Source organism: Capsella rubella, unplaced genomic scaffold (genome assembly GCF_000375325.1).
Source record: "Capsella rubella cultivar Monte Gargano unplaced genomic scaffold, Caprub1_0 scaffold_6, whole genome shotgun sequence".
Lineage (NCBI taxonomy): Eukaryota > Viridiplantae > Streptophyta > Magnoliopsida > Brassicales > Brassicaceae > Capsella > Capsella rubella.
In genome coordinates, this window is record NW_006238918.1 from 7,324,780 (window position 1) to 7,342,124 (window position 17,345).

Below are 17,345 nucleotides of genomic sequence, written 5' to 3' on the forward strand. Positions count from 1 at the left end.
TTAAACCATACTCTATTCTTGTTCTGAACAATGTCGAGGATAGCGCTTGAGGACTGATCATGTAACCTTTGGTATTCGACCTAGCTAAACTAGACAAAGTGACACTCCTTGAGGTTCTTGATTCTTCTTCTTCTATATCAATATTGTCTCTCTATTCGCAATCATATGATTCTAGATGTTGAACGTCTTGAGTTACGTACAAATGACTTAGCCAACCCGATTATATATACAGTACATGAAGAATCCAATTGATATTGTTGTTGGATGACAAATTTTGTTTTTATTTAGTATTTAATAATTAAAATAAACCAGATGTTAAAAAGAAATGTTATTGATGACAAATTTTGTTAAGATTAAATGATCCAAATCATAAATAATGCATGAGTAATGCCACATACATGTGATACATCGAAACAAAATGATTACACAAATCAATTAATCAGGGCATGATATAAACAAGGATCCTTGTTTACTAAAGTGAAGTGCGTCATGTTGTCGCCACTACGACAAGTACGAACAATGCTGATGATAGCCTAATGCAACTTGGGAAGTAGGAATAACACGCACGTTTCAACATATGATAGACCAGACAGACCACACCACGCACTAGGCGGCACTCATGCTAGATCACTCCTGGATCCAACCTTAATTTTGACCTGCTTTCAAAATGTATGTGCCATGTAAAGTATTCTGACTGATTTAAAATCATTATTTTGCTATAGCACGATGTCTAGCTATATGTCTCTCACACATTCAGTTTTTATTTTAATATAAAACTTCCACATGGCTGTTATGTACTTTGAGTTTACGGAATTAACCAATTCACAACACACTAACCTAAGAAGAAGAAAAAAAAACAGATGAAAATTAAATTTTGATAAGAGGTCAATCTGTAATTAAACCTTTGTAAAATCTAATACATTTTCGAATTGGATTTCACTCCTAGCTAAATCATCTAAATATACATGAATACATCAAATTAGATCATGGAAAAAATTGGTCAACGTAAGATTAATACTCATGTTTTCTTATCTTCTAGCTAATTTCATATGGATCTAATTAAGACCAAGACATGTGGTTGATATAAGACGTGAACATCATCAAAACGTCTTCAGAATAACAAACACACCAATGTTTCCACGTGTGTGTTCGTTCTCTCATTTATAACATAGTTAATTTGCTAATGATCAGTATATGTACATACAAAGTTTTTCAATTTCCCCCACAAAAAGGCAAAATAAACGTATCTAAATAGATGCGGAAAAAAATATTTTCTGTTTGTTAAGCCGAGTGATTAAGTATAAAAAAAAACTAAATACGTGTCCTTCTAAACAAATACTACAAAAAGAAAAGAAAAAAAAAACATCACAGGAAAATAGTGCATACCAGTTACCAAATCAGTTGGACCTACCGAATTAGATACAACATTTAATGTCTGGTTTAATTATTACATTCTCACGTTTCATTACAATAAACAAACAAAAACGTTATATATATATATACTGTATATGTGTATTATTATATAAATTAGCACTTGCACATCATTATCGACCGACGTTACGAACGGCGGAAAAAACACAGAGCAACGCCGTTAACTACAGCGTACATAAAACTTGACGACGTCAGGTATTACGCTTGTCGGTTTTGTAAATGACAAATATACCCCCACGACAAAGTTGCGCGTCAAAATCACAACGAAACACACAACAATCGATCATCTCTCTCTCGACTCTCTCGTCATCTCTGATCTCTCCATCATCACTACTTGACTGTGAAAAAGAACCCTTTTTGTTTTTACAATCTGAGATCTAAACAGATATTTCTAAATTCTCATTTAATTGCCCCCTAAAGTTCCAATCTTGCCTTTTTTACCCCAATATCTCTGGAGATAATAGCCAGCCATTGAGCGTTTCTTTCTATAATTTCTCTCATCGATTAGCCCTCAAGTCATTGAGAGTTTCGACGGATTCATCACCGGGAAACCTATGAGAATCTGTGGAACTCCTTGGTTTCTCAGAGCTTCAATGGTGAAAAATCCCTAATTTCATCCCAAATCGAGGGGGAAAAGCTTCAACTTGTCTATTCATGGGGGATTCAAGCACATTCCGGTAGATTCTTTTCCAGTTTCTTGGGGGGGAAAGAGAAGTCAAATTCCTAGGGTTTTCCCGATTTGAAGTTTCGATTTTTCTTTCCAAATGTTCTCGAACCAGTTTGTTCTCGTCTTCTCTCTTCTTCTATGTCTCCCTTTTGCCATCTTCTTTGTTGCGCCACATGTCTTCCCTTCTCCTCCTGGTGAATCATTAATCCCAATCTCCGATGAGATTGATGACCGGAGTTTATTCATCGCCGCTGCTGGGTCAACCTCCCTTTCTCATCTTTCATCTGGAAACCCTAACCCTAAGCTCAAGATTGCTTTTTTATTCCTCACCAACTCCGATCTCCATTTCGCGCCAATCTGGGATCGGTTCTTCTCTGGTCATTCTAAATCGCGCTACAACGTCTATGTCCACGGAGATCCTTATGTCAATATCACCAGACCTGGGAATGGCTCTGTATTTGAGAATGCCTTTATTGCCAATGCTAAGCGCACCGCACGAGCCTCTCCGACTCTTATCTCCGCCACGAGACGCCTCCTCGCCACCGCATTTCTTGATGACCCTGCCAATACTTACTTCGCTGTGCTCTCTCAGTATTGCATTCCTCTCCACTCTTTCAACTACGTTTACACCTCTCTCTTTGAGTCTCCAACTTTTGATAAATCTGATCCGGATCCGACTCCGAATCCGAGAGGGATACGGATCTTGTACCGGAGTTTTATGGAACTGATATCTGATGAACCGAGGCTTTGGAAACGCTACACTGCTCGGGGAAGGTATGCTATGATGCCTGAGGTTCCGTTTGAGAAGTTCCGAGTTGGTTCGCAGTTCTTTGTTATGACTAGAAGACATGCTTTGTTAACAATCAAAGATCGGATCTTGTGGCGCAAATTCAAGCTCCCCTGTTATCGTTCCGACGAGTGTTATCCGGAGGAGCATTATTTCCCAACGCTCTTGAGCATGAAGGATCCGGATGGTTGCACAGGGTATACGCTTACTCGGGTTAACTGGACTGGCACTGTGAAAGGACATCCTTATACCTATAAACCAAAGGAAGTCGTGCCTGAGCTGATCCAGAGACTCCGGCGATCAAACCACTCAAGCTCCTATTTTTTCGCACGCAAATTTACCCCAGCTTGCTTGAAGCCACTGTTGGCCATTGCAGATTCCGTGATTTTCAGAGATTAAGTTATACGGGTAAGTGTTTCCAAAACCTCTCCCTTCTTACTTACTTTCATACTAGGGATTGTAGTGGGTCTATGACTTGGTCAAGGAACTAAACTGTAAATTGATAGATAGTTCTAATGTTAAGGCTTGTTTTGATCTAAAGCCATCTAATATTAAACATGTTTATAAGCAGAACATTGGCTATGGTGGTTACACAAAACTTAGTTTTATTTTTATCTGAGTAAGATTTATTAGTGAAGAGCTAAAGAAAAACGCTTTGTATTATATTCTATGAATATGAATCATAAGAATCAGCTTGGATTATAGAAGCCTGTCATGCAAACAGGATACTGTGCTCTTATTACCTGCATTGTTCTGTTTGTTAAAAGAAGACGCTTTGAATACAGTTACATATCTACCAATCTCTAGTTTAGATGTAGCCCTCTCTGATTGTAGTAAGCAAGTTCTTGGTAATGGTGGAAAGAGTATTATGAATACTCAGGTTGGTACAAATTAATCATCACAAACTGATTTCTCTGTGAAATTTCAATGAAAAATCATGTATCATCGTTAAGATATATGTCTGCATTGGCTAGACTTGGCGCTCTGAAGAAACTGTGTGGAATTGCTTTGTGTTGGTGCTCTTTTGTTTGGATCTTTAATAATAGTGAACAGATTATCAGATTTTTTTTTGCTTTTGGATGTTCTTTCAGGGTGAGAAAAGAAAGTTTTGGACCGAAGAGGTTTTACGTTATGGGTTCAACTGTTGAAGAACAGATGCCACTTTCAGGATTAAGAAGAGGCAAAGCGAAACGATGTTCAATATAAATAAACCAGTTTTAGTGGTTCCTGGAGGCAGCGCACTCCTGTTAGCTGTTGTGACATATATATATCACACGACACGAGATCACAGATTAAGAGATGGAGAATTTGTAATTTGTTTTTTTGTTTTTCTTTTTGTTCTTTGGAGCTGGTGCTGTTACATAGCAGAGCTCTTTTTACCTCAAAGGCTTGGGGTTTGTAGCATTATAAATGTGTCAAGGAAATCTATGAAGGCAATTTGTTATTTTCTTGTTCTCTTGTGGTGAACACCACATTCAATATATAAAAGGGAAGATCAAAGTTCACTTTTTTTTTATCTAAAGGCTAAAAGACATCATCATCTGGACTAGACGCAATACAAAGTTAAGGTCATAAGCGTGTAAGATATCTCTTCCATGTTTCTGATGTATTTGGAAAGACAAATGAAGTTGGTGATGTACAAAGAGAAACACAGACGCAAGCAGAAAGAGTCTGAGATCATCCTCGAGAAGACCAATCCATCAGGGTCAACAACAGCTATAAAATGGCGTAGATCAGCCTTTCTTGACTGGCCTTTGGACGTACGATTTGTTCGGATCCTCTGTCTTCAGTTTTGGAGGACGAGTCTCTCCTTTTTTGGCCTGATGAGTGATAACAGAGGTTTAGGTCGATGTTTGGCCCAAATGAAATACGTAATCAACCAAATAGCTACCAGTGTATCTCTTACCTTCTTTCCTGATTTCTGAAAGTCTCTCCAGCTTGATACCTGCACATAGAGACCGAAACTTAAATGAAAACAACTAACTGCAAGGACAAAAACCAATTGCATATACAGTATGATCTTTGATATATGTGTGGCAGGTGGAACCAGGACTTGCTCATTCAAGTCCAAATACAAGTGTCAAAGAGAATTTGGTTATTTGATCCCAAAAAAAAAAGAGTATTTGGTCATAAGAACTGATAAACAATTCAATATATTCTCACATGAATTGGCTTCCATAAATCCATTAACGTAGGTGTCGGAAGGTGAGCTAAAATGGTATTAAACTAATGCATTCATAGGCAGTTACGGTATTTAGAATCAGATGAGTTTTCTTCTCGAAAGCCATTTCTAAGCATACATGTGGGTGGAAGGGTCAGCTAAATGTTCTAAACTAATGCATTCATAGGCAGGTAATGAATTAGGATCATCGGTTAATAAAAGAACATACCCTTTTTTCTCTTGTCCCTTCCCACTGTTCTTCATGCTCACGCTTTTTCTTCCACATCTCCTTTTGTTCTGCTTCATCCTTCTTTAGTCTTCCCTCTTCTTCTGATATCTAAATGTCAAAGAAGTAAAATAGCACCAGAAAATAAATGAATAATTGTGTCACTTCTCATGGAAAAAAAATATCACGCAAGGCAAAATAGAAACTCTACATACCCTCATTGCCATTTTTCTTCTACGCCACTCTTGATCTGTTAATATCTCTCGGACCTTTAACTTAAGCTCCTTCTGAAACTCTTCAGATTGCTCATATATGTGCTCATGTTTTCCCTGTGTACATAAAAATTGTGTAGCACCACAAGTTAAAAGGAATTTGGACTACTGAAAAAAATATGAAATGGAAGATATTAAGGATTTTGATATTTGAGAATACAAGAAGTGGTGGCAAAACAGAAATTAGACAAAAGGAGCAAGAATAAAGACAGAGTGGTTAATTTCAGATATCCTTTTTTCTACCTCATAAACTTTGACAAACATGAGCTAGAAATTCTGTCGCTTAGAATTCTTATTTCATAAAACAGGTTAAAGGTTCGCTGTTTCAGTCTAAGTAGCAATTTGGGACTACCTTACAACAACGTCCAGCAAGTAAAAAAAAATAAACCGAACAAGATCATGTCAGCTAAGCAAGATATTTTCAAAATGTACGACTATGTTACGCATGCATCTAGAACAGCTTAATCTGACAACTTGAAGAAAAATTCTAGCAAAATCGCAACTTGCCAGCAAGACACAGATATTATATACTCACTGAACAGGCAAAAACAGTTGGTTCACAACAGAAGAAGACTGACTCTGACAAAAACTAGGGTTTTCAAAGAAAATATGCAGTTTCAAAAACAAGACTATTGCTATCGCTGGTTACAGTGAGCCATCAATTACCCATCTTGACTCTCTAGCCAATCAAATTGGACAAACAGGAAAGGTAAACAATGAGGATCACAGATAAATAAATAGCTTAGATCTGAACCCCAAAAGAAACGGGTTTCTTACCTCATCAACCAAGGACTTTATTTTCGAAGCGGTATCTTTCTTTAACTGTTTCTTTCTCTTCATCCTAAGCTCCTCTGCAAAATCACCATTGAAGAAAAGAAGGTTTCACGAGACAGAAAAATAGAAGGTAAACTACAGATTCTAGTATAATTTACAGGAAAACCACGGAAGTTCCTAATAACTCCAGTAACTCATCAATAACTCATCAAACAGGTAATACGTGGATAGTTGGACCCTAAGATAAACTACAAAATCTTACCTTTCGCAGCATGGACTTGGGTGAGAATATAATCTCTTTCTTGGTCATTCAGCAGTAGTTGTTGCGCTTTTGCCAATGCTGTTCAGTTAATCAAAGACCATTAAGAAATCAAGAGACCATACAGACAAATCAATTATTTTTATGCTTGATATAACACCATAATGGTGAATTTACACAAAATCAACTGCATATGTAAATAAATTATTTAGAAGAAACTAAACCTCCAAAAGCCTCCTGTGCTTGAGGATGTTTGCATTTGTCAGGGTGAACCATCAAAGATATCTGGAAAAAGATTCGGGTCAGTCACAAAGTTTCCAGTGTATTCCCAAATCCCAATCAGTGGGGTAGTAATCACTTAGCCAACGATTTCTTTCTACTAAGTCGATAAACCATGAATTTAAAAAAACAAAAGTCCTCAGCAGGGAAAATTGCAGAAACAAAAGGTACCTTTCTGTACTGCCTTTTAACATCATCCGTGGAAGAATCAAAAGAAAGGTTAAGATGCTCAAACGGGTTCAGCTTGAAGCATGAGAGAATCCTACAAACGTTTCAAAATTTGAAGATATATGATCATAAGAGACGTGACAGTGCAACACGACTAGCATACTGATATAAACTGAAACAACAATGATAAGTAATGTCTACTATACATAGAAGACATGAGCAAAAACACCCACAGATCACATAACTCTGTAGCCCAAAATATCAATAAGACAGTGCAAAAAGGAGAGAAATTGAAACAATTTTCACAAGATCCACTTTCTCATAAGTGCATAGTCAAAGTTGAACATAGCCAAAAAAAGCTGTAATTTCGTTCATACAGTTCCCTAAGTTACGATCGTAAGGTCGAAAATTTCAGAACATAGAAACCCCTAACCCACTATAAAATGCATAAAAACGATTCAGATCAGGAACAGAGTTGAAGGGTACAAGCTAAATTGGACATAGGAAAAAGGGTTTCGAAGGAACCTGACGACTTCGTTGTCTCTCTCAACTTCACCGACCTCGGCGAGGAAGGATTTAAGAATCGAATCGTCGTCTACTTTCACCTCTCCCATGACTCTGTTTTCTTATGATTCTCTTGTCCTCTCTTCTTCTTCTCCTTCCCACGATGACAAAGAGTAAGAGAAGAACGAAGAAGAAACGAAATTGGCGGATTCTCTGGGCTTACTCTATTCTGGAATTGACGTCGGGTACTCGGGTGGGTTAACTTGTGGGTCTGGATCTGAGTCTTTCGGGTCAAACAAGTGGATTCGGATTAGGGCTAGACAGTAGACACTAGACAATGTAATTAATTGTCAACTGGATAGATAATTATTCTATGAGAAGAAAATATCATTTTTTTATATATTTATCATGAGCACTTGGCAAAAAAAAGTCTATCAAAATATCCGTTTTTCATATAAATTAACTTATGAAAAAATTAAGAAAAACTAGGTTAATAGTAAATATATACCACTATGAATTATTAAAAAAATAAAACATGAAAACTACCATAAAACTATAAAAACATTAAGATACTAATAATTTTATTTTCGAAATTTTTACGATATATTGGATCATCTCTTCAATATAGCTCTTACCATATATGAATTATATATTGATTTTACCATCCCACTTTCACACAATTGTCATAGTACATATACTTTTTTCTTTTTTTTTTTCTTTTTCTTGTTGGTTCACATGATCATATATTCATATCTAATATAAAATCTTAATCAATGTATGCATCCTCTTAAGTATACAACAACTGAACTAAAACGACACTAATATTGAGTATTTGATCATGCTTCAAACTCATGAACATCTCCTTACAAATCATAGTTTTCAATTTTCAGTTCCTAGAGTTAAGTGATCTATATTTTTAAAAACTTATAAACTTTTAAAAGATCAAATTCGTAACCTTACTTAAACTTAATGTAGACAAAACATTAACGTATAAAATTGCAGGTTCACATTTTGTTTGCGAAGAGTGTATATAGAACAACAACACTTTGTACAAAACACAACACTCATCATCATAATAAAATATTTCTTACTCCAACAAGGTCTTTAACCTCATCAAAAACAATAAAATTATACTTCTAGTTTTCACCCCATCAGCTTTCTTCCCTCTCCTAACTCTTACTTCTTTATTATCTTTTTATAATTATTTTTCTTTTTTACCCACAAACCAAAAAGGTTAGTGGTAAAACATATAGAGGTAAAAAAAATAAGGTAGAAAAAAAACACCATGATCAACAACAATTATTGGTTAATATGCATATATATTCGAGTAAAGCACATACTCGATTACATATACACATATTTAGATAATAATAATATATCATATGCTTATGCTTCTTTTGTAAATTACTCTCTTTTTTGGTCTTTTAAAGAGTTTCTCTAAGTGGCAATGCAAAATGGTTCAATGGACAAGAGTGACCTCCTTCGTTCCTTGCATCCATTAATCCAACCGTCACCTATTGATTTGTTCACAAAGTTTTGGGCTTGAAATTGGGTTTTTGTGTTTGGAATTGGGCCAAAAGCTTCAGTGTTAGTGGACTTCCAAGAGTAGTCACATGTGTTGAAGCAAGCAGCTCCAACGGTGTCGTCCACTGTGGACGGCGGTTTTGTTGACCTAGCAAGCTGAGCCACCCTTGGCCTCGGCGGCAGAGAGTGAACCACCGGTGTGGAGAGATCGGATTTGGTGTCGAATTCGTCAGTCACAGGCCATCTTGCGTTTCTCTTTGGTACACCAATGGGCTTATGGGCCAACCTATGAACAGTTACAGGAATGGACTTTTGTGCCAGCTTATAGAAAAGCCCATTGGGCTTGTAGGCGAACTCGTCTGGTGGTGCCTCATCTTCTTCTTTCTCTTCTTCTGCTTCTTCTTCTTCTTCCTCGTCGAACCACTGAACCTCCGATTCAGTCTCATATTCTTGGTCGTAAGTGGTTTCGTTGCTGATTTCAGCAAAACTGAGGAGGAGACGTCCGTCTTCGCGTTTAGCGGAGAAGTTGTTGTGCGACGGCATAGAGACAGCTTCAAGAACCAATCGGCCATTGTCGCGGCGAGTTTTCATGTGCAGAGACGAACCAGATTGGCTCGAAAGAGAACGAATCGGAGGAGGAAACGATCCTCGAGGCAACTCGTTGTTAGGAACCGTGACCGATTCTTGCTGATCAACCTCAATCACAGCAGCAGCCTCTGTTTCTTCTTCAACCTTGGTCTCCGTGACGTTAACAACGAGCTCCTGAATCTCGATTTCAGCATCTCCAGTCTCCGACGATGCGTACGAAGAGAAACCTTCGCAACCCGTCTCGGATCCGAGACTCTCAGTGCAAATCTCGAGGCTTTTCTCGCTCAAAGAACTCGCACGTTTCATCAGAGGATGAACGTACGGTGGAGGAACCGTGTCGTTGCTCGCTTCGTCCTTCTTCTTGTCCGACAAGATCGAGCTCCAAACATCGGATTGACCCGGCTCGGTCTCGTTCTCTTTCTTATCGTTCTTGTCTTGTTGAATCTGTGCCCAGATATCGACCCCGGATCTTGATTCTTCCTCAGCTTCTTCATGGTCAGGAGAAGAAGCACGAAGCTTCTCAGAGGAAGAGATCCTCTTCATAGGAGAAAACCCATTTTGGGAAAGCCAAGTCTTGGAGGACAAATCGGCGGAGAAGGTTCTCCTGAGCGAAGGTGCAGATGAAGTGTTCGACGAAATGCCAGCAAGGATGGTCACTATGCCTTGCTGTTTCTTCAAAGAAGAAGACAAGCTAAGGCTCTTGCTTAAGCCACAAGCCATCATTCTCAAATAAGGAATCGCAAACTTCTCTCGACAACACTACTCCCTCGCTTTCCTGCACAATTATATTACAAATCAAGAATGTTAACAAAGAAAATTATTGAATCGTTTTTAAATGTGATGATGATCAGTTCGGATGGGCATGTAAACCATACCTGGAGATAATTGAGAGAGTTGAAAAGAGAGAGAGAGGGTGAATGAAAAGTATTCAAAGTTGTGTGTTATGTGAAGTTGTGTTGTATAGAGAAGATGTGTTTGTTTGATGGATGATGAGAATGAGACATATGAAGAGGGGAGTGAAGAGGTGGCTTTATATATAGACAACTTCTTTCATTATGGAACCATGTACTGTGGGCTCCTCCATCAACTTATATGACTCTTCATTGTCTTTTCTTTTTTTTGTTATCTTTTAGTATTGATTTCTAATAACAATGAAAAGATTCTTTAATTAAGTATTTGATGCAAGAAACAATGAATTAAACGCAAGAATTTTAGACCTTAGAAACTTTTCAATGTTTTTAGTTTACTACTAGTTGTTGTGATCGTTTTTACCGTGCGACTAATTTTGTATAAGTGAATGTAGTCGTCGGGTAGTACATTCACTAGATTTTCTAATATACATAAAACATTACACCATTTCGAGTAGACAAACTTGAGTGATTCTTTTAATCAAAGGTTTTAGCTAGTTTTAAAATTATAAGTTTTCCAACGTCCACACAATCATAAAATTTGCATATTAGGATAACTTTGCAAACAAAAACAAGACGAGACGGGTATTTTTAGTTGTGATATAACCAGCGATCGGCGTGTGTCGTAGCCAAACCAAAACTAAACGAATATGAAACGAAATAATAAATGTAAGAAAAAACTTTTAGTGTCAAGAAAAAAAGGAAGAAAAAGAAGAAAAATGTTGACGTATGGCATCGATTCCCTGTTGAACCAATAACGTGGCACATTGTGGAAGTCACAATTTTCATCTTTTCTTTTGAGCTAAAACGATGAGAATGTTCCAAAAATATGCAAAAACAAAGCTGGATGCCATTATTAGTAGTAGTAGCTATAGTAGGATCGATGTTCGTTTTTTTTTTTTTCTTTTTTCTTATACAAGTTAGTTACCTTTCTACTACCACTTGTGTTTATCTTATACTAGCTAGTACTCAGTATTGAGCAAAACTACCCCGTTTCAAGCTTTATGCTAAAGCGTCTCATAGTTGTTATAAAGGAACATTTATGTAAACCTACAAATCATATAATAGTTATGTAAGATAATTAACTTATCAACCGGTTTCAAATCTGACATTGCATACCATCGACTAAAAAAGCTTCACCTGATCATGAATTTCCTACGTTACCCTAGCTAGGTCCCAAACCAATGTAAGTTTACAATTAAACGTACATATTCTGCGTAATTAAGATGTGACCGGATGTCCGGATCGAGAGTACTAGTGATTCTAATGATTTAATAAACTATTTGTGACCAAAATAAAAATAATTCATATACATTTTAAATGTAACTATATGAAAGTGATAACAGGTGTATAACCTAAAAACATACTTATAATCGTAGTTCGAAAACTTTATTTAAAGTTTGATTATAGAATTGTTAAACTACACGAGCATCAAAGTAAAACCTTTACTAAGATAAATGGTCGTTTAAATAACTTAACCGTATATTGTCTGAAATTTATTTGGGGGAAAAAATACAAGTTGGTGGGTAGGAGAGTAGGATACGGTCCGGGAGAAAGAGACGTGTGCATGGGGACACGAAGACTGAATAATCTTTTGTCCTCAAGTGTACTACGTGGTTGCATGTTTACGTGCGTATATATATATGTATATCCGTATATATATATATGATGTTGATCAAACTTATAGATGAAATATATAGATGATGATGATGATGATGAGATCATTATTGGTCCTATCCGGAAAACGATAAAATGTTCTAAAAGTATCTAAACGATATCAAGTGCGTACCCCTACGTACGTACATCCATGTATTGTTCGATCTATAAAAATTGGTTTCAGTATATGTACAAGTTTTTTCGTTTCTTTTTGAATGGTATGATCGCATCATATCTCTAGAATATTGGCCCGCAATGTCTAATCCCCATTTATAATCACCCTTATTATTATGCAATTTTTTTTGTTTCTTTTCTTATATACAAATATATATACTTTGTACTTATAAGAAAGATGTAACAACATCCAAATCGAAATTATAAGATGGTAGAGAGAAATTGAGAATTTGAGAAATATCATATATAAACCTCTTAAACAACCTTTTCAAAAATACCATTAAAAAGGTTGTTTAAAATATTATTTAAACCTTTGTTTTAAAATTTTATAATATTATGAAATTATAACTTTAGAAAGCCATATTTGTGGAGTTTTTGAAAAGAAAAAATGAAAGTTTTTTAAACTGATATCATAAAAGTTGCATTTTCGAAATTCCAAAAGAGAAGACAATTAAATATTACAAAATATTTGTTGTTTTATTTCCTAATCTTCCTAAACCCTTAAAACTTTTAAATGCCTCTCAAATGACTTTATGTATTTTGAAATAGCTAGTTCAATAATAGTTAGTAATATTTTGGAAACAAAAATTACCAAAAAGAGAAAACACAAAGGCAACGACATCCAGAAAGAACAAACATTTCCAATTAGGTTAAAGGAAGATAGCGAGAGACACTCATTGTGGGCAAAACATCGCTTAAGGTGGAAGCAAAGGAATCACTTTTCTCCTTTTAAAGGACCAAATTTAATTGGACGGACCAACTAATTTACCAAAAAATTAAAGTTAACTAAACTCATCATGACATCATCAAAAAATATTGAATTCCCTAATTAGGGCTATGGATTACTAGTTGATAAGAGTATTACACATTTATCTCATTGTCTCTAGCGATATTAATCACTTAATTAATTACCATAATGTACAAACTTACACCCAAACAATCTGATATATAATTTCGTTTTTGTTCAGTTTCGAAATTTTATGTAGTTTATTTGCTTAAACTTTTAGAGATATTTTAATATGGTTTATAAATCCGATTTGCAGCTTCGGAAATCTATCTTATTTTAAAAACTTTCTATCTAGTATAGTAGTATACACATATATATATATAGTATAGCTTAGTAGCTATAGGTGCAAGTGTCAACAGTACAAAATGAAAAAGTATAGGCGTAAGTTTGTATATATAGTTATATACAATTCGAAAAACCTCATGGCATGGCATGAAATCAATTTGAAGAACTAAGTTATAAAAGACAGATGAAAATACCTAAAACGTTAGAGATAATAGCATAAGGGGGTTTATTCGATAGATTTGGATTCCTATTTATCTATATGTATTGTTTGTTTTATTTTGTTATATAAATACATGGAATATACTTTCACCCCATATATACGTAGCATCATATGATGTAACAGCTACATCTGGTTAATTAAGAACAGATTTCAATATGTTTATGGAATTTATTCTTAGACAATAGAGAACAGAAATCACCAAAATGCTGTTAAAAACGGTTTAATTAAGATAATTTGATTCCTTTTATATTGCTGGCTTGTTGCTAAAAACCATGTTAAAAAGTAATAACTAGTTAACGCACATAAGGATATCCATTTAAGTTTGCACAATTACACATAAACATGTGTCGTATTCCCAAAAAAACGGTTTACCTAGTTAAAGAAAGAATCCAAAAGAAAACAGGAACAAACACATTGGATTATAATTTAGGTAGTCCTCTGATTCACAAAAAACTATTGTCTTTAAATTTATTTTTGTTTCACAAAAAACATCGTTTTATCTTTTTAATGTAATGTTTCAAACTAGATCTTTAATTTATCCTTAACTCATAGCTGCTTTTTATTGAATTTTAAAACATAATTATTTATTAAATAAGTATACACATGTATATATTTTTTTAGTTTGTGTGAAAAATGACATATACTAAATTAACACTATTTATATAGGGTTTTTTGCCTATATATTCCCTAGTTAATGCATATAACGATACACGAGCTTATATAATTAATACCTATATTACATTACTGGAAAATAGAAATTGCTAGGAAAAAATAAGCTACACAATATTGGTAAATTAAACAAAAGAAAATATTAAAATAGTATAGGACGAAAGATTAAAAAGAGTAATTAAAAAGCTGAGATTACCAAAGAGAAGAATCACGAAAGTGGAAAGCAACCGAAAGCTCGTGTCTTGTTGTTTGCATGTTGGGTCCTTTTGTCTCTCTTTTTCTCTCTCTACGAATAATGTGAAGAAGATGCTCATATACGTAGCGTCGTTCATCAGAATATATATAAACACAAATTAATAGTAATTTAACAAAAAGGTCTCGATGTTGATCCCTTTTACGAGTATTTATAATTAATTAGTATGAACAAAAGAAACCCAAAAAACAAAAACAAAAAGTGGCCGGTAATTATAGAATTTAGTATTTATGATAAAGTTGCATGCATGATCGATCAAGAGAGCTTTTAGGGCGTCGAGAGAGAGAGAGAGAGAGAGATAGAGAGAGCGCGTCGCCACAGAAGAAGAAGAGGAGAGAATTAGACATGGATGCGTTTTGTCTCTACCTATACACCAAAGGAACACCACTCAATTTTCTATTTATTTATTCATTTTAAAACTTTGTTTTTTTTTTGTTACTCACCATATATCAAAAACTCAAAATCAAACTATACTTTTGGTATTTTATCTTCTTTAACCCTAATTTTTTTGTTGTCTTGATGCAATTTATTAGCATCTAAATTGGTATTTGTGTTGGCTGATTTCAATATTAAATTCTTTTAATTAATCATTTTATTTTTTTAAAAAAAAAATAAAAAATAATAATTTTAATAGTATGTGAGGTGATACCCTAAATTTTACTATTTAGTATAGCGAAATAAGTATGACATATGCATATTAATATCAATGAATTGAAATAAAACAACAACAAGAAAAAAAGACAAAAATTTAGGAAAGCCACTTAACCGGTAACCATATCGTGACGACGAAACCTATACCAACTTGTAACTATCTCAAAATAAATACTTGGATTTGTTTATTATATGTAAATAATGTATGTACGTCGACCTATACGTGAGGATCGACTACTAAACATCAAACATATATACAATTTAATACATATGAAAAAATTACATTGCAGATGAGAAAATGGGAATGACGCATGGGCATATTTTCCTCGTTTTGCATGGCTGGATTACGTGAAGCTTTTTCAAATGTAAATTATTTAAAAATGATACACATTTAAGTAGATTTTCTTTTCACATTAATTATGTTAGTGCCGCTCATCTAGACAAACGTCGACTCTGTACTGTTTATAATGCGGTTTACCTAGTTCCCAACCAATATATGATGTATATAGTTCGATTCCTAGCTAGTTGACTCTTTGTTTTAGGACATTTTAAAATGCAAAACACTTTAAAGAATGGCGAAATTATCGTTTTAAATAACAATTTATCTGTTAATGATATACCTAATCTATCATTTGCCTTTAATTATTCTAGTCAACAGTATTCTTGAAACTATTTATTTACACTTGGGATTCCCTTGTCCTATAAAATTCAATAAATATCCACCGACTTCTGAATTAAAATACTGCGAAATGAATTTTTAAAATCAGAAGAAAAGTTAGAATGAAATTCTATCGAAACAAAATATACTAGTATTTAATTTAGGGTTCATGAATTTTTTCATTTCTTTTTCGACAAAGGGGTTTCGTGAATCTAATATAAATGTGGCGTATGAAACTATAATAAACAAATGACGAGGCTAGGCCATAGGCTAGGATAAAATTCCAGAACAAGTGGAGGCCAATGAAACGTGAAGTTCCATCTTTTATGTTCATTTTTAAAAATAATTTGTAAGAGGGGAATATAGACACCTTAATATTCTGGTGGCCGCGGCTATTATATATATTCTCTTTTAAATGTACATTAGTATATAAATATTTAGAAAATATAGAGCATATCGTTCCATTGTAGATTTTTATCATAATTTAGTATAATTATTATTTATTAATGAATATATTATTTACTTTATTTTTAAATGTCGTAAGTATTTTTATTTGGTAATTTATAATTTGATAGTTGCATGCAATTAATTGCAGCTAACTAGTCCAAAATCTAACCCAAGAACAGGATAATACACAAGGCCGCGGGTTAAAATAAGGGAATTTTATGTATTATGCCATTTTGGAAACTCAAAATTGTGGAAGTGCCATAATCAATAATGCCTTTCAAAACATGCCACAAAGAGGAAAACTTGGACAATTTTGCCCTCAACTTTATTGAGTGAGTTTTGCTAAAATAGAAAAGAAAGAAAACAAAAAAGGTTGATTTTTACAGACATTAATCAATAGACAAGTTTTTCTTTGTCGACACTCTTTGATTTTTGTCCACACTTGATTATGGACAATTTCTTTTCTATTCATCTAACAAATATATTGTGGACAAGTTCGTTTATGAAAAACTAGATTTACTTTACTCTATACGCATGATGGACAACAAATTAGGAAACAAAAATGGACATATTACAGACATCAGAGCTGCTTCACCGGATCTAGTCCACTGGATCTACTCCATCTACGCACAAATGTGTGATCCAAAGTGTACACCTAGATAGATCGTTGATGGATATCTTCAATAGATGCATCACTTGTTTCATCTTCTACTCAATTATTTGTGGTTTCAAGAGAACAATAGGATAGACAAGTTTGGTCTACCGATTCGGGTCCATTAGATCTGGTCCATCGGATCTCGTCTGTCAGAACTGGTTTGTCGGATCTGGTCCCCATGAATTTGTCCGCCGGAACTCGTCTGCTGGAATTATGGTCTGTCGGAACTGGTCCGTCGAATCTGGTCTGCCGAAACTGGTCTACGAAGCTGGTTATAGTTTACCGGAATTGGCTATGGTCTGCCGGATCTGGTCCGTCGGAGTTCGTCTGTAGGACCTAGTC

The 17,345-nt window shown here is 34.8% G+C and overlaps 3 protein-coding genes across 3 annotated transcripts; 1 reads left to right on the plus strand and 2 right to left on the minus strand.

The window, feature by feature from the left end:
• The first annotated feature begins 1,716 nt into the window (after positions 1-1,716).
• On the plus strand, positions 1,717-4,329 carry LOC17881531. The gene is made up of 2 exons (XM_006289086.2): positions 1,717-3,293; positions 3,977-4,329. Exon 1 carries the CDS (start codon positions 2,196-2,198, stop codon positions 3,282-3,284), a length of 1,089 nt encoding a protein of 362 aa, XP_006289148.1. The 5' UTR covers positions 1,717-2,195; the 3' UTR covers positions 3,285-3,293; positions 3,977-4,329.
• Positions 4,330-4,377: 48 nt separating this feature from the next.
• On the minus strand, positions 4,378-7,745 carry LOC17883204 (J domain-containing protein spf31). Its single transcript, XM_006288440.2, has 9 exons — positions 7,550-7,745; positions 7,028-7,118; positions 6,802-6,862; positions 6,581-6,658; positions 6,322-6,395; positions 5,488-5,601; positions 5,276-5,383; positions 4,792-4,830; positions 4,378-4,705 (listed from the first exon to the last, which is right to left on the minus strand). The coding sequence occupies exons 1-9, from the start codon at positions 7,636-7,638 to the stop codon at positions 4,619-4,621; spliced, it is 741 nt and encodes a 246-aa protein (XP_006288502.1). The 5' UTR covers positions 7,639-7,745; the 3' UTR covers positions 4,378-4,618.
• A 766-nt stretch (positions 7,746-8,511) lies between these two features.
• Positions 8,512-10,704, minus strand: LOC17882800 (protein FAF-like, chloroplastic). The gene is made up of 2 exons (XM_006287625.2): positions 10,516-10,704; positions 8,512-10,415 (listed from the first exon to the last, which is right to left on the minus strand). The coding sequence occupies exon 2, from the start codon at positions 10,361-10,363 to the stop codon at positions 8,966-8,968; it is 1,398 nt and encodes a 465-aa protein (XP_006287687.1). The 5' UTR covers positions 10,364-10,415; positions 10,516-10,704; the 3' UTR covers positions 8,512-8,965.
• Positions 10,705-17,345: the final 6,641 nt, after the last annotated feature.

Bases quoted from the DNA above. Each gene is read 5' to 3' on its own strand.
- LOC17881531 (XM_006289086.2), top strand. From the start codon at position 2,196: ATGTTCTCGAACCAGTTTGTTCTCGTCTTCTCTCTTCTTCTATGTCTC.
- LOC17883204 (XM_006288440.2), bottom strand. From the start codon at position 7,638: ATGGGAGAGGTGAAAGTAGACGACGATTCGATTCTTAAATCCTTCCTC. The intron at 6,659-6,801 runs GTTTAGTTTCTT...TTAACTGAACAG, and splicing joins AGCACAGGAGGCTTTTGGAG to CATTGGCAAAAGCGCAACAA. The intron at 4,706-4,791 runs GTAAGAGATACA...ATCACTCATCAG, and splicing joins TTCAGAAATCAGGAAAGAAG to GCCAAAAAAGGAGAGACTCG.
- LOC17882800 (XM_006287625.2), bottom strand. From the start codon at position 10,363: ATGATGGCTTGTGGCTTAAGCAAGAGCCTTAGCTTGTCTTCTTCTTTG.